Source organism: Microcaecilia unicolor, chromosome 7 (assembly GCF_901765095.1).
Source record: "Microcaecilia unicolor chromosome 7, aMicUni1.1, whole genome shotgun sequence".
Classification (NCBI taxonomy): domain Eukaryota; kingdom Metazoa; phylum Chordata; class Amphibia; order Gymnophiona; family Siphonopidae; genus Microcaecilia; species Microcaecilia unicolor.
Genome location: NC_044037.1, coordinates 186,688,817 through 186,706,307, shown reverse-complemented (window position 1 = coordinate 186,706,307; position 17,491 = coordinate 186,688,817). Strand labels below are relative to the sequence as shown.

General features: G+C 42.0%; 1 protein-coding gene across 1 annotated transcript in view; it reads right to left on the bottom strand.

The window, feature by feature from the left end:
* The window catches only part of FN1 (fibronectin 1), a 268,540-nt gene that overhangs the window by 103,568 nt on the left and 147,481 nt on the right, over nt 1-17,491 (bottom strand). The window contains 2 exon segments of the mRNA XM_030210701.1: nt 9,287-9,381; nt 12,134-12,400. Coding sequence (XP_030066561.1) covers nt 9,287-9,381; nt 12,134-12,400 — 362 coding nt within the window.

Here is a 17,491-nt window from a genome sequence, read left to right as displayed (position 1 = left end):
TTCATTATCTCCTCAGACCCTTGCTGAATTCTTTCACAACAAGGTTCAAAAGATAAACCTTGCTTTCTCTACCTCACCACCTCTCCCTCCACTAGTCCGTTCCCCTCTCTCTCCTTCCCCTCATTCCCTTTCCTCCTTTCCTGAAGTTACTATTGAGGAAACTACACTTCTCCTTTCTTCCTCAAAATGTACCACCTGTTCCTCTGATCCCATTCCCACCCACCTTCTTAATGCCATCTCTCCTGCTCTTATTCCTTTTATCTGTCACATTCTCAACCTCTCACATTCCACTGCGACTGTCCCTGCTGCCTTTAAACATGCTGTGGTCACACCTCTCCTTAAGAAGCCTTCACTCGACCCTACTTGTCCCTCTAATTACCGACCCATCTCCCTCCTTCCTTTTCTCTCCAAATTACTTGAGCGTGCTGTTCACCGCCGCTGCCTTGATTTTTTCTCCTCACATGCTATTCTTGACCCACTACAATCTGGTTTTCGCCCTCTCCACTCAACCGAAACTGCGCTGACTAAAGTCTCCAATGGCCTATTACTGGCTAAATCCAGAGGTCAATATTCCATCCTCATTCTTCTTGATCTTTCCGCTGCTTTTGACACTGTCGATCACAGCATACTTCTCGATACCCTGTCCTCACTTGGATTCCAGGGCTCTGTTCTTTCCTGGTTCTCTTCCTACCTCTCCCTCCGCACCTTCAGTGTTCACTCTGGTGGATCCTCTTCTACTTCTATCCCTCTGCCTGTCGGCGTACCTCAGGGTTCTGTTATTGGTCCCCTCCTCTTTTCTATCTACACTTCTTCCCTTGGTTCATTAATCTCATCCCGTGGCTTTTCCTACCATCTCTATGCTGATGACTCCCAAATCTACCTTTCTACCCCTGATATCTCACCTTGCATCCAAACCAAAGTTTCAGCGTGCTTGTCTGACATTGCTGTCTGGATGTCTCAACGCCACCTGAAATTAAATATGACCAAAACCGAGCTTCTCATTTTTTCCCCCCCCCAAACCCACCTCCCCGCTCCCCCCGTTTTCTATTTCTGTTGATGGCTCTCTCATTCTCCCTGTCTGCTCAGCTCGAAACCTTGGGGTCATCTTTGACTCTTCTCTCTCCTTCTCTGCTCATATCCAGCAGATTGCCAAGACCTGTCGTTTCTTTCTTTACAACATCCGTAAAATCCGCCCCTTTCTTTCCGAGCACTCTATCAAAACCCTCATCCACACCCTTGTCACCTCTCGTTAGACTACTGCAATCTGCTTCTTGCTGGCCTCCCACTTAGTCACCTCTCCCCTCTCCAGTCAGTTCAAAACTCTGCTGCCCGTCTCATCTTCCGCCAGGGTCGCTTTACTCATACTACCCCTCTCCTCAAGACCCTTCACTGGCTCTCTATCTGTTTTCGCATCCTGTTCAAACTTCTTCTACTAACCTATAATGTACTCACTCTGCTGCTCCCCAGTATCTCTCCACACTCGTCCTTCCCTACACCCCTTCCCGTGCACTCCGCTCCATGGATAAATCCTTCTTATCTGTTCCCCTCTCCACTACTGCCAACTCCAGACTTCGCGCCTTCTGTCTCGCTGCACTCTACGCCTGGAATAAACTTCCTGAGCCCCTACGTCTTGCCCCATCCTTGGCCACCTTTAAATCTAGACTGAAAGCCCACCTCTTTAACATTGCTTTTGACTCGTAACCACTTGTAACCACTCGCCTCCACCTACCCTCCTCTCTTCCTTCCCGTTCACATTAATTGATTTGATTTGCTTACTTTATTTATTTTTTTGTCTATTAGATTGTAAGCTCTTTGAGCAGGGACTGTCTTTCTTCTATGTTTGTGCAGCGCTGCGTACGCCTTGTAGCGCTATAGAAATGCTAAATAGTAGTAGTGGTAGTAGTAGTAGTATCTGTTACAGGGAAGAAAGAAAAAATGTCTAACTAAGAGAGGGAGGCAAAGAAGATAAATATGAAAACCACAACTCTGGTTAAAAGATTTGTCCATCTACATCAAATTCTAAAGATGGAAGAAGGAAGCTCTCTTATACCTTCTTCAACTATTGAAATAAAACACCTCTGAAAGAAAGAAATGCCATCTGTTGTCCTCTACAATTACAAAACTGAAGGTCTAAAGAAAGCCACAGTGACAGTACAGAATAGTGAATCAAGGCCAGAACCTTAGAACCAAATGCGAGGGAAGAACAGTAATCTTATAATTGGCGATTGTATTCCTGCCTGCTCACAGGCTAGGACCAATGCTTCAGCAGCCACAAAGAGGATCCATGACAGACCTATCATGTGTCAGCTCCTTGGGCACTGACCTGAATATCAGTGGATGAAGAGTAGGAGACCACTGCAACCTCCATAACCAGTCCCAGTCGAAACAGTAGCCTAGCTGTCCAGAAGGCATTCTTGGAGGAGGCAGTAGTAAGAATTCTTGTAGACTATTTTTTAAGCACAGGTATCGCTGTCCTGTAGAGTCAGAAAATAAGGGAGGAGGGTAGGGGTGTTGAGGGAGGAACTCACTACCATCAAGTTGAAAACCTCTGAACTCTGAAATGGCCACCACCTATTCTAGTCCCACAGACTGCTTCTATAGTAGTAATGTATTTCCCAAGGCTGCTGATTGTACCATTGGCTAGACATGGACCATGCTCTACAGGAAGAATAATCAAAAACTATCCCAGGAGAAGGATTTCAGCTCAAATAGGTACTGTGACCAGGGATACTTCCAAATCTGAGTAAGCTCAAAGGAGGACTGACTCAGAAGAGACAGTTTGAGCAAAAGAAGACAGGTAGAGGAACTGAGATAAACCATGAATACTGGAGAGGAAGCTGTGGTAAAATGAACTATTGAACAAAGAAGAAAATGAGGTCTGAAAAAAAGGATGATCTGTTTATTTTGTTGCACAGGTGCCACGTAGAAATATAACTGCAAGAGGAGTAATGGAATGTAGCTGTAAGGAAACAGGTGGTAGCATCCCAGGTGAGACAGCAAGGTGCATGTGGTAATACTGAACCAGGAGAGCATAAATTTAAGGATACTTCCAATAGACAGGAAAGTTAAAAGGTCATACTTTTGAAATGAACAACCATTTGGATATAAACGAAAAAGAAGGGGTTCTGGATGCAATCCTGGAGACTGGTTGAAGGTGCACTGTAGCTGAATAGTGTTGGAATGATAAAAGCTACTACTACTACTACTACTACTTAACATTTCTAGAGCGCTACTAGGGTTACGCAGCGCTGTACAAATTAACAATTAAGGACGGTCCCTGCTCGGAAGAGCTTACAATCTAAAGCTGATGCCGACAGAAAAAATACAGTAGTTACTGACAGAATGAACCCAGCTGCTGTTGATGGAAAGAAACAAAGAACAGCCACTGTGGATAGAGAGAAACACAGACGATACTGTCAAAAAGAAACAAAGCTGATGCTGACACAGTCTATGTAGGAAGAAATAAATGCAACTGAAGCAGAAAGAAAGAACGCAGCTGATGCAGTCAGAAAGAAACATAACTCATGCTGATGGAAGAAAACACTGCTGATCCTGAAATGATGTAACCTAGCTTATGCTGATAGAATGTAACCCAACTGATGCAGTCTAGCATCATTACAGCAAAAATGCCTTGATACTGGCCAGTAATAAAAGCTGTTTAGGAAGGACTGTTGTTAGTAAATCAACAGAGTACAAGGAAAACATAAAATGGTAGACACGAAGTCGATGATTCTGGTAGGAAGAAGACAGAAATAGAATGGACTCACTGCCACTCAGTGAGAGAAACACTCTAGCGCGAGTACTTGAAATAGCAAAGCTGCTGTTGGCAGTGCAATTCCCAGAAAACTGCTGCTTTCAACATTAAAAACAGAAGTATCACAAGTAGAAGCACTGAAACAGAGACCTATTATCTCTTTCAGAATATAGAGAAATCACTGCTATGCTAAATATATAAGCCTACAGAAATGCAGTGAAACATTGAAAAATCAATGCGGAAGCGATCAACGTTCATAACCCACCAATCTCAAAACATAATACTAGAGATTTACTAAAAGCGGTGACCTCATTGCTCTAGATATGCAACATTTATTCAACACAAAGGAAGAATGAAAGACAGAGTACACTTGTTGTTTGTAGAGCGAAACTTCCAGTCAAAGAGATTCAGGTTGAGAGAAGAGGAAAGGGACTCAGAACTTCTCAGTATTGCCCTCTGGTGCCAATAAGAGCCAGAGAAGAACTCCCAATACTCGAATGGGTTCCAGCGAAGAAAACTGGTCCAGGAGTCAGCCCTCAGTTGTCCAGTCTGGAGGCATCTCAACTCCAAAAACCCTTCTTAGGGTACAGGGGGGGAAAGAGGAAAAGGACTTGGACACTTCCAAATATTTCCTAAACACAATTTCTTTTGACCTGTCTGCCTTCCTTAAGCTTACAATAATTTTAGCTGGGGAAAAAATCCAGAATATACTAGCTTAGGAGTCATCAGGGCTAAGTACTCAAGCATCTGTATGGTGTACCATCACCATTTACTGGAGACAGAGAAATACTGAACATTCTATTACTGCATGATGCCCTAAGAGGTGACTCACGTGGCACTACTTTTTTTCTCTGTCTCCATCTGCTAATTGACAGACACAACCCACTTGTTCTGGACTGGTCTGATATGGATGCTAAGGAAGTGCCGTTTCCAAGTTTACTTCATTGATTGTATTACACTTATATTTGATCATTTAACAAAATTGCAAATTGTATGTCAAGCTGTACCTGCTGTACACCACCTTGGGAGAATCTCTTCACAAAAGCAGTTAATAAATCCCAATAACTAACTAAATAATAACAAACAAAAAAAACTAGCACTAATGCTCACAAGTTTCAAACTAAAGCCTTGATGACTTCCATGACTACTCCTAAGTTTCAATCATTTTTATTCCTGATCCATGCAATAATCTCTATTCCAGATGTAGCATTTAAAGAGGAAGTTATCAAGCTGCAATGGGGCAATATCCCATGTTATTTGTTCCATAACGTGACTTAAAGGGCAGTGTCACAAGCAGTCTTGTCCTAACAAAGCATTATTTAAGTGACGCGGATTACACAGTAATGAGATGCAAACATGCAAATGCATGTAAAGTAGCTCATTACTATGCAAATACTATGCTCCAGCTTGAGATATGCACCCTGTGCACACAGAAAAGCCATGGTATATCCAGTAAATAACCCCATCTGTCCTTTTGCCCCCCCCCCCCCCCAATATCAAGCCCTCTTTGAAAGTGAAACACCTAACCTGAAGGGCTACCCCTAAGGATCAGGCTTCCATACACGTATCCCCATCTCCACCACAAGCCCCCTCTCCAAGGTTCCTGAGCCTACTAAAGGTGATCTTATATGGAAACTTTACACCTAGTGGTAGTACTACAAAACTACTGCTGTTTGCATTATCTTAGACTAGTAAAAAAGCCCCGTTTCTGATGCAAATGAATCGGGGACTAGCAAGGTTTTCTTCTGTGTGCATGTGGGAGTGTGTGTGTCCCTGTCCTCTGCCCTCTCTCCCTTCCCCTGTGTTGTCTGTCCTCTCTGTCCCCTCGGAGTCGAGTCCTTCAGTGTTAAGTTTCCTGCTGTGTTTGTTACAGAGATAGTGAGGGCTTCTGCCCTCTCTCCCCTCCCCCCTCTGAGTCCTTCACTGTTACAGAGAGAGCGATTTGATTTCATGCTTTGCTGTGTTTTCCTTCACTGTTTGTGTTACAGAGAGAGCGAGGGCGGGGCAGACACTCATGGGGAAACCGGATATCTCTCCCCCTTCACACTTCCGGCTGGAGGCTTCATTTAGAACGTTGGTGGTGCCTTTTATATATAGAGATGATGACACCAGTGAGGGCAGGAATAACTGGGGTTTACTCCAGCTCAAACTTGCTTCTCAAGTCCAGTCCCGGAGTACCCCATGCCAGTCAGGTTTTCAGGATATCCACAATGAATATGGATAAAAGAGATTGTCATATAATGGAGGCAATGTATGCAAATCAAGTTCATGCATATTTATTGTAGATATCCTGAAAACCTAACTGGTAAGGGGTAGTCCAGGACTGGACTTGGGAAATACTGTACTAGAAACCAGATATTCTTCAATTGTAGGGCTTGGGGGGAGACCTTTGGGAAGATGGGAGAGCCTGGAGGAGTGGGTTGGAAGGGTTTCCATTGGGGGTGGGGAGATTTCTAAGGGGTGCTTACTAAAAAGGGGGCCATTCAGGTTGGGGAGAATTGGTTAGGGTTTCACTTCAGGGGAAGGCTAGATTGGGACAGCCCTAGAGGGTCTTACAGCTTAGTCAGGTGCTCGTCACTTCTTGCAGTTAAAGGTGCCGGTACCTTTAAGAGATGTCCAGGGCCACGGCTTTTGTTTTCCAATGTAGGTGTCACATCCTTCGCTCCCTCAGGCTGCTCCTCTGCGGGAAGCAAGGGCCGGGAGGAAGGACCTGCAGCCAGAGAAGACTTACCCGACGGTTCCCCGGATGGCCGCCTATCTCGAGTACAGTCGGGGCCGAGCCGGTATCCCTTGCGGCGATGGCCGGCCTTTCTAGAACCGCGGCTAAGAGCCAGGACCCGTCACAGCGATAGCCGCACTGTCCGCGGCCGAGCCCGTAGCCGTCGATCGCGGCTTCCAGGCTCTCAGTCGCCGGTTACGGAGTCCGCGCTTGCACCAGCAAGGAAGATGGCGCTGAGACGCGATGGCCGGCGTCTTCTCCACATTCGGGCATGGGAACCCAAAGCTCCGCCTCAGAGGAACCAGAGTGGGATGCCAGTACTGTTGCCCACCTGGGAAGCCGGACGGAACCAACCAGAGGGATTCCTTCAGTAACCGAGTTCCGATTGGCCACCCATGTTGCTGGGGCTGGGCGGTTGATTGCTGACAGTATTTTAGGAGCAGGGCTAGAAACAAGACGTTGCTTCAGGTTCTGTTTCCCGAGGCCAGTCTTCGTATGTTCTTGTACTCAGTACGTTCCTTGCTTTCCTGGTTTGACCTTTGGACTGTTACTGGACAACTCTGCTAGCCGCCTGTCTTGACCTGTTGCGTCTTACTGGACAACTCTGATAGCCGCCTGTCCTGACCTGTTGCCTGTTTCTGGACAACTCTGATAGCTGTTTGCCCTGACCTGTTGTCTGTTCCTGGACTACTCTGTTTTCCACCTGCCTTCTCTGCTCCCGGTTCTGGTGCTGGGTCAGTCCGTCAACCCCAGCGGTTCTGGAAGTCCCGTTGGCCGCTTGCAGCTGGGGGCTCAACCCCCGGTGAACGGCGGTCGCCGCAGGTGAAGACTTGGGGTTGCACGGCTGTCCTCTGAGGTCCTTCGGGGCCTTGCGGGACCTAAGGGCTCACACTCTTCCCAGACAAGACAGTAGGGAATTAATCGATATATGAAGAGTTCATAACAAATGAAATAAATAAATAAATTTATTTGTTACATTTGTATCCCACATTTTCCCACCTATTTGCAGGCTCAATGTGGCTTACATAGTACTGGAGGGGCGTTCCCAGACTCCGGTGTGAACAAATGCAAAGTGATGTTGTGGTTAGATAAAGTTCATGTGGAACAGTGAACGGGAGAGTTGTGTTATGTCCATAATGTACTTTACTTATGTTGTGTTGCAGAGAGTAGGCATTTAAGTTGGATCGGTGGGGTATGCCTTTTTAAACAGGTTAGTCTTCAGTGATTTCCGGAAGTTTAGGTGGTTGTCCGTTGTTTTCAAGGCTTTTGGTAATGCGTTCCACGTTGTGTGATTATGTAGGAAAAACTGGATGCGTAAGTTGATTTGTATTTGAGTCCATTGCATCTTGGGTAGTGCAGATTTAAATATGTTTGTGTTGATTTGGATGTGTTTCTGGTTGGTAGGTCGATGAGGTCTGTCATGTATTCTGGGGCTTCACTGTAGATAATTTTGTGAACCAGGGTACAGATTTTGAAAGCAATGCAATTAACATGCAAAAAACTACAAATGTATTTCAATCTTTAACCCACTGCAAAAAACTGCTCAAATAAACTAGGTGCACTGACAAAGGGTCTGTTTACTACAGTGCAGTAAGATTTTTCACTTACTGCACATTGGGTGCACAAACTAGCAGGCAGTAATTAGAAAGGTTCTGCTGTACGAGTTGGGGGTACGTCTAGCATTCCCTCTGCAGTTACCACACAGTCAAGTTCCCTACCAAGCATTAACATCAAGTACAATAAACACAGATGCACTTAATTTTATTATTGTAAACCACCTTGCAATTTTATTATTGTAAACCAAATTTTAGAATAAACATAAACATAATGCCATACATGTGCAAACTGCACATTTGATAGTTGATGAGAACTAATTGCAGTATGCTAACTGAAATATCCAGTGCATGCCCCGTCCAATCATTGCCTCATCTGACATTAAGCAGTCAGCATGGACTTTTATTGCACTGGCTGTTTTTGAGCACAGTAGCAGTTAGTGCAGGTCTGCGTTAATGGTTAGCATGAGCTAAAACCTGTGCTAACTGCTTGATGCACTTTAATAACATGCCCCTAAAAGACTTTTCTCATTTGGTTAAAAAAAAACCCTCCACTATATTACTTCATAGGCACGTGTACCTTTGGAAAACAATTTAAGCGGTTGCTGTTATCCCTGGGTCCGATATTCAAAATGATTTAAACAGCCAGGAGAGGATCCTGCCCACTTAAATCATCTGTCTGGGGCTAACTAGGCATTTTCAGCTGCACTTAACTGGATAGTGCTGCTGAAAATGCCCGGTTAGCACTCAGACTGGGTATTTTGGGGGTCATGCTGGGGGGAGGAGTTGACACTTAACTGGTTATGATAACTGCATAGGTAGGACCACATAAAATGCAGTCCTGTCTTTATGTGATTCTTCAAAGCTGGTTAAGCACCAAATATTGCACTTAATCAGCTATGTTTTAGTCAGTTCCCTATACCTGGAAATTCAATGCCAGAGCTCAGACATGACCTGAAATTTAATTTCCGGGTTTAACGCAAGCCGCAGTCAGTAAAATACTAATCACCACTGGCTCAATATCAGGTCCCCTATGTACTGCATCCAAAAATGTTGTTTTGCCATCATAGGACCCAACATTTCAGAAGGATTGGGGGTGATAAATCCATCACAAATTACCCCTCCTTGAACAAAGTGAAGATATTTGCTCAGTCTTGGGGGCGCTCAAACCCCCACTGTATGTGGGGTTGACACCTATGCTAGCCACCATCTCCTGAAAGATCTTAATCACAACCAGAAAAAAAAATAAATAATATTTACCTTGAAACCAATTCTTGGCACAGGTATCCAGGTAACAACAATTGTAGTATCTGTCACTTCTGTGTTGTAGGGTGGAATAGAACCTACTGCCTCCACTGTAAAGGGAATTGAGCAAACTCAATTTCAAGAAACGTCAACACTTACTTAAAGTTTCATTTGCAGGAAACACCTGACATGCATAACACAAAATAATGCATAAACTATAAGGCTACAGCTGGAGGATTGTGCTGTCCATACCTTAACTCTCGGACCTGGAGGTATCCACCTAATGCAGAGTCAAACTCTTGGCTAAGTTGGTTTTGGATCAGTCCTGCAAACAGCTTCATAGCAATCTTAGAGGGCTACAAACAAGGCAATTTCAGGATCTATCTAATGAATACACATGAGATATATTTGTATATACTGCCTTTATTGCATGCAAATTTATCATGCATATTCATTAGGGACACCCTTAAGTGAGATCATTCCTACAATGGTGGCAGACCTCCCTGTCAGCCTTACCACCAACGTTGTATAGTAGCTAAGTAAATTTAACTAGTTACTGTACTTAACTTAAGTAAAAGGTTTTGTCACTTTAGAATTGCAGAAAGATTTAGTTACTTTACATTACCAAAGTAATAATTTCACCAGTTTTTACTACTTTTACTCAGTTACATCTGATGATTGCGGTTAAAAGTAAAAAGTAACAGCACGGCGACGTTTGATTATGCCCCTCCACATAACCTTTCTTCCTGTCAACCCCCATTGTACCAACACACATATACCTTATTCGACCACAATGATGGACTTTGGTCCTGGGGAACTGAGGAACTGAGTTCAATTCCCACTTCAGGCACAGGCAGCTCCTTGTGGCTCTGGGCAAGTTACTTAACCCTCCATTGCCCCATGTAAGCCGCATTGAGCCTGCCATGAATGGGAAAGCGCAGGGTACAAATGTAACAACAAAAAAAATCAACTTGTATTTGTTTCTCTTCTGGACTTGGCGAATGCCTTATTCGACCACAATATCACCTGTATTTGTTTATCTACCGGACTTGGCGAATGCCTTTACGGTACTATCCACCTTATAATTGAAAGAGAAAAAAGCCTAGATTTCGACCCAAATCGGGAGATAGACGTTTATCTCACAAAAACGAATAAATCGGTATAATGGAAAGCCGATTTTGGACGTTTTCAACTGCATTCCATCGCAGAAGCGTACAAAGTTGACGGGGGCGTGTCGGAGGCGTGATGAAGGCGGGACAGGGGCATGGTTATCACCCGAACAGAGATGGGCGCCTTTCGCCGATAATGGGAAAAAGTATGCGTTTTGTAGCTAGAATTTAGGGCACTTTTCCTGGACCCTGTTTTTTTCACGAATAAGGCCCCAAAAAGTGCCCTAAATGACCAGATTACCACCAGAGGGAATCGGGGATGACCTCCCCTGACTCCCCCCAGTGGTCACTAACCCCCTCCCACCACAAAAAATGATGTTTCACAACTTTTTATTTTCACCCTCAAATGTCATACCCACCTCCCTGGCAGCAGTATGCAGGTCCCTGAAGCAGTTGTTAGGGGGTGCAATGGACTTCAGGCAGGTGGACCCTGGCCCATCCCCCCCTACCTGTTACAATTGTGCTGCTTAATGCTTAGTCGTCCAACCCCCCCCAAACCCACTGTACCCACATGTAGGTGCCCCCTTCACCCCTTAGGGCTATAGTAATGGTGTAGACTTGTGGGCAGTGGGTTTTGAGGGGGATTGGGGGGCTCAACACACAAGGGAAGGGTGCTATGCACCTGGGAGCTCTTTTACCTTTTTTTTTGTTTTTGTAAAAGTGCCCCCTAGGGTGCCTGGTTGGTGTCCTGGCATGTGAGGGGGACCAGTGCACTACGAATCCTGGCCCCTCCCACGAACAAAATGCCTTGGATTTATTCGTTTTTGAGCTGGGCGCTTTCATTTTCCATTATCACTGACAAACAAAAACGCCCAGCTCACAAATTGGCGAATAAAACATGGACGTCTATTTTTTTCAAAAATACGGTTCGGTCCGCCCCTTCACGGACCCGTTCTCGGAGATAAACGCCCATGGAGATAGACATTTTCGTTCAATTATGCCCCTCCACGTAAGCCACCTTGAGCCTGCAAATAGGTGGGAAAATGTGGGATACAAATGCAACAAATAAATAAATAAATAAATTTATGAGGTCCTAATTCACCACTAAACTTATCGGTTAGGCGCTGAATATCAGTGCATAACTAGATAAATCGTGCAATATAGCACTTGGTGCTAACCGACAATATTAGCAGAGAAATCGTTCAGCAGCTGTGTCTGGCCGATTAAATAGCTTTGAATATCGGGGGGTGGCGGGGTTAAGTGATTTTTAGAAGTTTGAAGTCAAAATTTATGAGCCAGATGCCAGTCAACTATAAAATAAGTGCAACTGATTTTTAAATATGTCTACATATATTTTTCATTGTTGAATTTTGGAAAAGGTCCTAAAAAATTTTTAAGCAAGGACCAATAATTATATCTTTAGAATGAATACACTCTGAATGACTTCTGCATTAATGAGTGATCTCCTCTCCATGAAGGTCCAGTTAATATTATATCTATTTGAGTTGTTAATTATTTAAAGCCTATTTTGGGGATACTTGGTCTTTATAAAATAGGTGCTTTTTTTTAGACATTTCATATAGGCATGTTGTTATAAAATTACCCCCTTTATATAGTGGCAAAGACTAAATCAATCATGAAAGCCTAGAACCTCTATATATACCATTTAAGAATCTCTTCATAAAGGTGGTTAATAAATCCCATAAATAAATAAATACATAAATAAGAGGTCAACGAAACCTCACTAACTTACAGGTAGTGAAAACTCCAGTTACTTTGTTGCTTTGCTGATTTCCTTTCACGCCTACCAGGGAGACGCTATATTCTTTGCCAGGAAGCAGATTCTTGAGGATGTACCGGGTCAGTGATGGTCCTATATCGAATTGCTTGGGCTGCCCTCCTCTTGTGGGAGCCATGGTCAGTCGATATCCATCAATCTCAGCACGTAGTGGCCTCCACACAACTATTACCGAAGATTCGGTCTCATTGACAAACCTGAGATTTGTGAGTGAATCAAGTTCTGAAGCAGAAAGGAAGATAATGATTTAAACAACCGTTTCATTCATTTTAGCTGCATGAATGATGAAAATAAAATCCCTTGCCACTCTGTAAGAACCCAACAGGTCCAATGTTAAAAAAAGAAACAGAATTCTTAAATTAAAGCCCCTTTTTACACAGAATCCAGAGGCAGGAACTGAAATGCTCCACAGTTTTCCTGGTGCTTTACAAAAGGTTCTGCTGAAAGTAGAAACATTTGTAAAATATGTATAAAACACCAGCTAATAAATGTGTACATTTCTGAAAACAAACATGTTCAGAAAAAAACAGCATCACTCAAGGCTTTACATATGTAAATGCTGGTAACTACACATGTATGTGCCGATCTAACAACATACACATTTTCCACAAAGTTGCACATTCAAGAGAAGTCTACTAAGGAGATGAGTGAAATAAATCTTTTTTAATGATTTTTTGAGGTGGTGCTAGACACCACAGAGATTAGCCCAGTTGCCTCCTTAATCGGTGTTAGAGATCCCAGCTCCAAATATGCAGATATGTGTCCATGCCTCAGAGCAGGTACAAAAGTCGAAGGGGGAATCTTTTAAATATATGTGTAATACCATTAGAAAATGGGAGCTACACATACAATATTCTGGCCTGCCCAACCTTGATCCCTTAATCTCTATCACAGAGTACCTACATATGTAATCAGCAGTTTTCTAAATACTGTAGATATTTACAGCTGAATGCAATCTGCATTTTATTTTTTTTATTTTTGTTACATTTGTACCCCGCGCTTTCCCACTCATGGCAGGCTCAATGCGGCCTTACATATTGTATACAGGTACTTATTTGTACTGGGGCAATTGAGGGTTAAGTGACTTGCCCAGAGTCACAAGGAGCTGCCTGTGCCTGAAGTGGGAATCAAACTCAGTTCCTCAGTTCCCCAGGACCAAAGTCCATCACCCTAACCACTAGGCCACTCCTAGAATTTTCACATCTAGATGCTTCTAAAATAATATTCTCTGTTTGCTAAATTAGGTGCCTGAATTTGTCACCTAATTTCAACTGAACATAAGGATCTAAATTTTCACCTGAAAATTCACCTAAATTTAGGAGTTTATAAGTTATGTTCCTAATTTGGGCCTGCTATTCATTTGCCTAGATTTAAAAGTCTAATTTAGGCCCCAATACTGAAAAATCAGTGCTAATCTCCTAACATTTTTCACTGCTTAAATCCGCCCTGTTGATACTCACTTTTGTGACAGGTAAATACAGGTGTTTAGTGACATTTTCGAGTATCAATTTAGTCAACAAATCTACAACAAAGAAAATGTTCCACTCAATGTGGAAACTCAAACGCGTGAAACCATTCTTCCCAAGGGAAACATTTCCACAACTTGATACAATCAATGGTATTAAGCTATGTAAATTACTGCAACGGAATTTATGCGGATGCAAAGACAAACACGGCAGCCAGGCTTATATTTGGAAAAACGCGATTCGAAAGCACCAAAGCCCTCCAAGAAAACTGCACTGGTTCCCACTCAAAGAACATATTGCTTTCAAAATCTGCACCCTGGCTCATAAAATTATCTACGGTGAAGCCCCGGGGATACATGACAGACCTCACAGACCCTACCAACCAGAACCACAACAGGATCAACACAAACATACCTAAATCTCCACTACCCAAGCTGCAAAGGACTCAAATACAAATCAACCTATGCATCCAGCTTTTCCTACATAAGCACACAACTATGGAACGCATTACCAAAAGCCGTGTGAAAACAAATATGATCACCTAAACTTCCGGAAATCATTAAAAACTAACCTGTTCAAAAAGGCATACCCTACCGACCCAACTTAAATGCCTGCACCCCTGCAACTCAACGAAACCAAAGCTCATAATGGAACATATAATAACTCTTCCTCTCTACGATTCCCTAATGTGTCTGTACACACGAACCTTATTCTACCACAACATTACTGTATTTGTTCATACCGGAATTGGCAAACGCCTTTACGGTACTGTGTAAGCCACATTGAGCCTGCAAATAGGTGGGGAAATGTGGGATACAAATGTAACAAATAAATAAATCAATAAACATCAAGTGTTTAAGAAAAAGTCACAAAACCCGATGTCATCAGGGGCGAAATTGTTGATAATCAAAGAAGAAATGTCACGAATATATTTTCTTTTGCACTGTTTGCACATGGGAACTTTTGGATACTTCCACGGTGACAGCTGAATGCCAAAAGGTGATACTAATATATGATGTGACATTTCTTGTTGTGGCACAAAACATAGTGGGAATGACCAAATATAAAAAGCTGATGATCCAAGAATTTTCAAGACATAAAAGTTTTTACTGTAAAACACCTTATGATGTACAGTGGTTGGGAGGTTCATTTTTTGTTGTGATAGCTGCAGACACCTATTTCAGATCTAAAGGTGATACTAATATATTCTGTGATGTTTCATTTTATTATCCAAAAATTTTCACTCCTGATGCAGCTGACTTTAGCAAATTATGTCCGTTGTCAGGTTTGTTTTGTGACTTTTTTTTTAACAAACACTTCATATTGACTACCCTGATGCTGACTTCAGTGTGACTGTTGGTGCTGTTTGACAAATAGTTACGTATAAATTATTGGCTCCTATTTACATGAAAGTACAGTCTGTGACTCTGCAATATAGACAGGAGGTAAATTTTAGCTTATTTCTGGGAAACTTGATAAGGATCCTGGCTTCCAAGAACTGTCAGGCATTTTAGTGTAATCACTGCAACTTATGCAACCACTATGCACTTAAGTTCATTGTCATAACCTGTGAAGATTATAGTTTTGTATCTTTTAATCCAGATATTACCCAAAAGCAAAAGTACTTTAAAGCAGTGATTCTCAAACCTATCTTGGGTACCATCAGCCAGTTGGGTTTTCAGGATATCCCTAATGATTATGCATGACAGAGATTTGCATGTAAAGGGGGTGACAGACATGCAAATTTGTCTCATGCATATTCACTAGGGGATATCCTGAAAACTCAATTTGTTTGGTGGTCCTCCAGGATAGGTTTGAGAAACACTGCTTTTAAAAGGTATTATAGATTATATTCCATTCTTGTAATGTCTGAAAGCAAATAAGTATGTATCAAAACTAACATTTGGAATAAGGAACAAACATAAATGTCAGTCAAAATCAAGAAATTTCCATTCACCTTCATTATTCCATATTTATAGGATATAGCAGCACAAAAATGTATTGTACTATTTTGGGATCTTGCCAGGTATTTGTAACCTGGATTGGCTACTGTTGGAAACAGGATGCTGGGCTTGATGGACCTTCAGTCTGTCCCAGAATGGCAATACTTATGTACTTATGTACTTAAACTATAACTAATAGTTGGTAGTGACAGTTTTCCAAAAATGTAGAAATGTCACTCACAATTAAAGGGCTTAAAACAAACTACCAATAAAAAAGTCCCCAAGAGAACATCGTGTAGAGTTAAAGGGTTACAACCATCCCAAACCTGTCAGCACAACCACAAGCCAATGTAAGAAGCCTGAAGATAAACAGGAGGGTTAAAAAATATCCCTAAATGTTAATCATTATGGTGAACAGTGATGTTTTATTATCAGTGTCAAGCTCAGATATTCCTACTATTATGCCCTCATCAGTTTTGGGAGGAAGTGATGAGGAATCTGTGAGGGGTGTATAACATTATCCATCTTTGCAGGACTACATTGATAATAAAGATTAGAATTACTAATGTGCACTACTGTAGTAATGCACACTAATGCCATTAATGTATGCTATTTTGCTGCAGATCCAAGTTTATTTGGACCTAGCTAATAATAACCACATTAATGGTATTAACATGCAATAACATAGTAGTGCATGCTGGTAACTCTAGCTGTTAATGTTGTGACGTTTCCTCAGCCTACACGCTACCCTGAGTGAGCAACGGATCTAGAGGGATTTCCTTATAATGCCCCTAGAGAAGCTTCTAATTTAGAATGGAGGATGCTAATGTAAAAAGAATCCACCTTATCTGGCTGTCTTTTGGAACTATGTAAATTCTAACAGTGTTTCCAAACTCTCATCACAGGATAAGGCTTTGGAAAGTTATTGTACTAAGGCACAAGTGAATAGTGACCAGACCCTTCCAATTTGCATTGAGGAAGGGCAATAACTTCTTCCAGGTGAAGACAGAGAACTTGGAGAATAATTTTTGATATAAGAATTTGTATTTAATATATTTTCTATTAAACGGGATGATTTCTGCTTATGAAATGTTTAAAAACCAATCTGGTTGAGATTCTACAGTCTACTTCATCCTCTATTATCTCAACAGCTTATCTATCTATCCTGCTCACTTAGAGGGTAGGGATGGACATATTTGAATCCCTAGGTAGGCAGAATTGAGAGAAATGTTACAAACATCTAGAGAGAAGAAAGATAGAGCCACTATAATTGTAACTTTATGTTGGCGTCAGAGAGAGATAAGATGCTCAAAACGTTTTTTAGAATAAGAGTGTGTCATTTCATGTTTTCATGACCAGTATTTTCCATGATCTTTCCTATATTACTACAGCTACTCATAAATAAACTGTGTTAAATTGGCTACTTCTGTAGGAATGACTTATTTTTTAAATATCCTCGTAAATGTTTTATTTGGTATCAATTGAAGAGTTTTCTGGATGCTCACGCTGCAAGATTTTTGGCAAGGAAGCTAGTTCTGTTTCCTCGAGCTCACTGGCAGATTAGAGTCAGTAATGTGATAGGTAAGCTATGGTATTTGGGTCTACTGCTTTCTTCTTCCAGCAGGGGACTTTGAGAATTTCTTTATGAATATTTTTGTTTGGAAATGTATGTCTTATCTTCTTTTTCTAATTTATGTTTAGTTTAATTTCATTAAGATCTTTGAAACTTTCATAAATATAACAAAAATTAACCTCTAAACTCCTTCTCAGATTCCCAGTTACATCCTGTAAAGGAAAAAAGGGGTGGAAGGTACTTTCAACACCAATTAAGACTCCCTATTTCCCCAGGTCACTACTGCTTGGTACCCAGTAATTAGGCCTTCTATAAAATAAAATAATTCTTA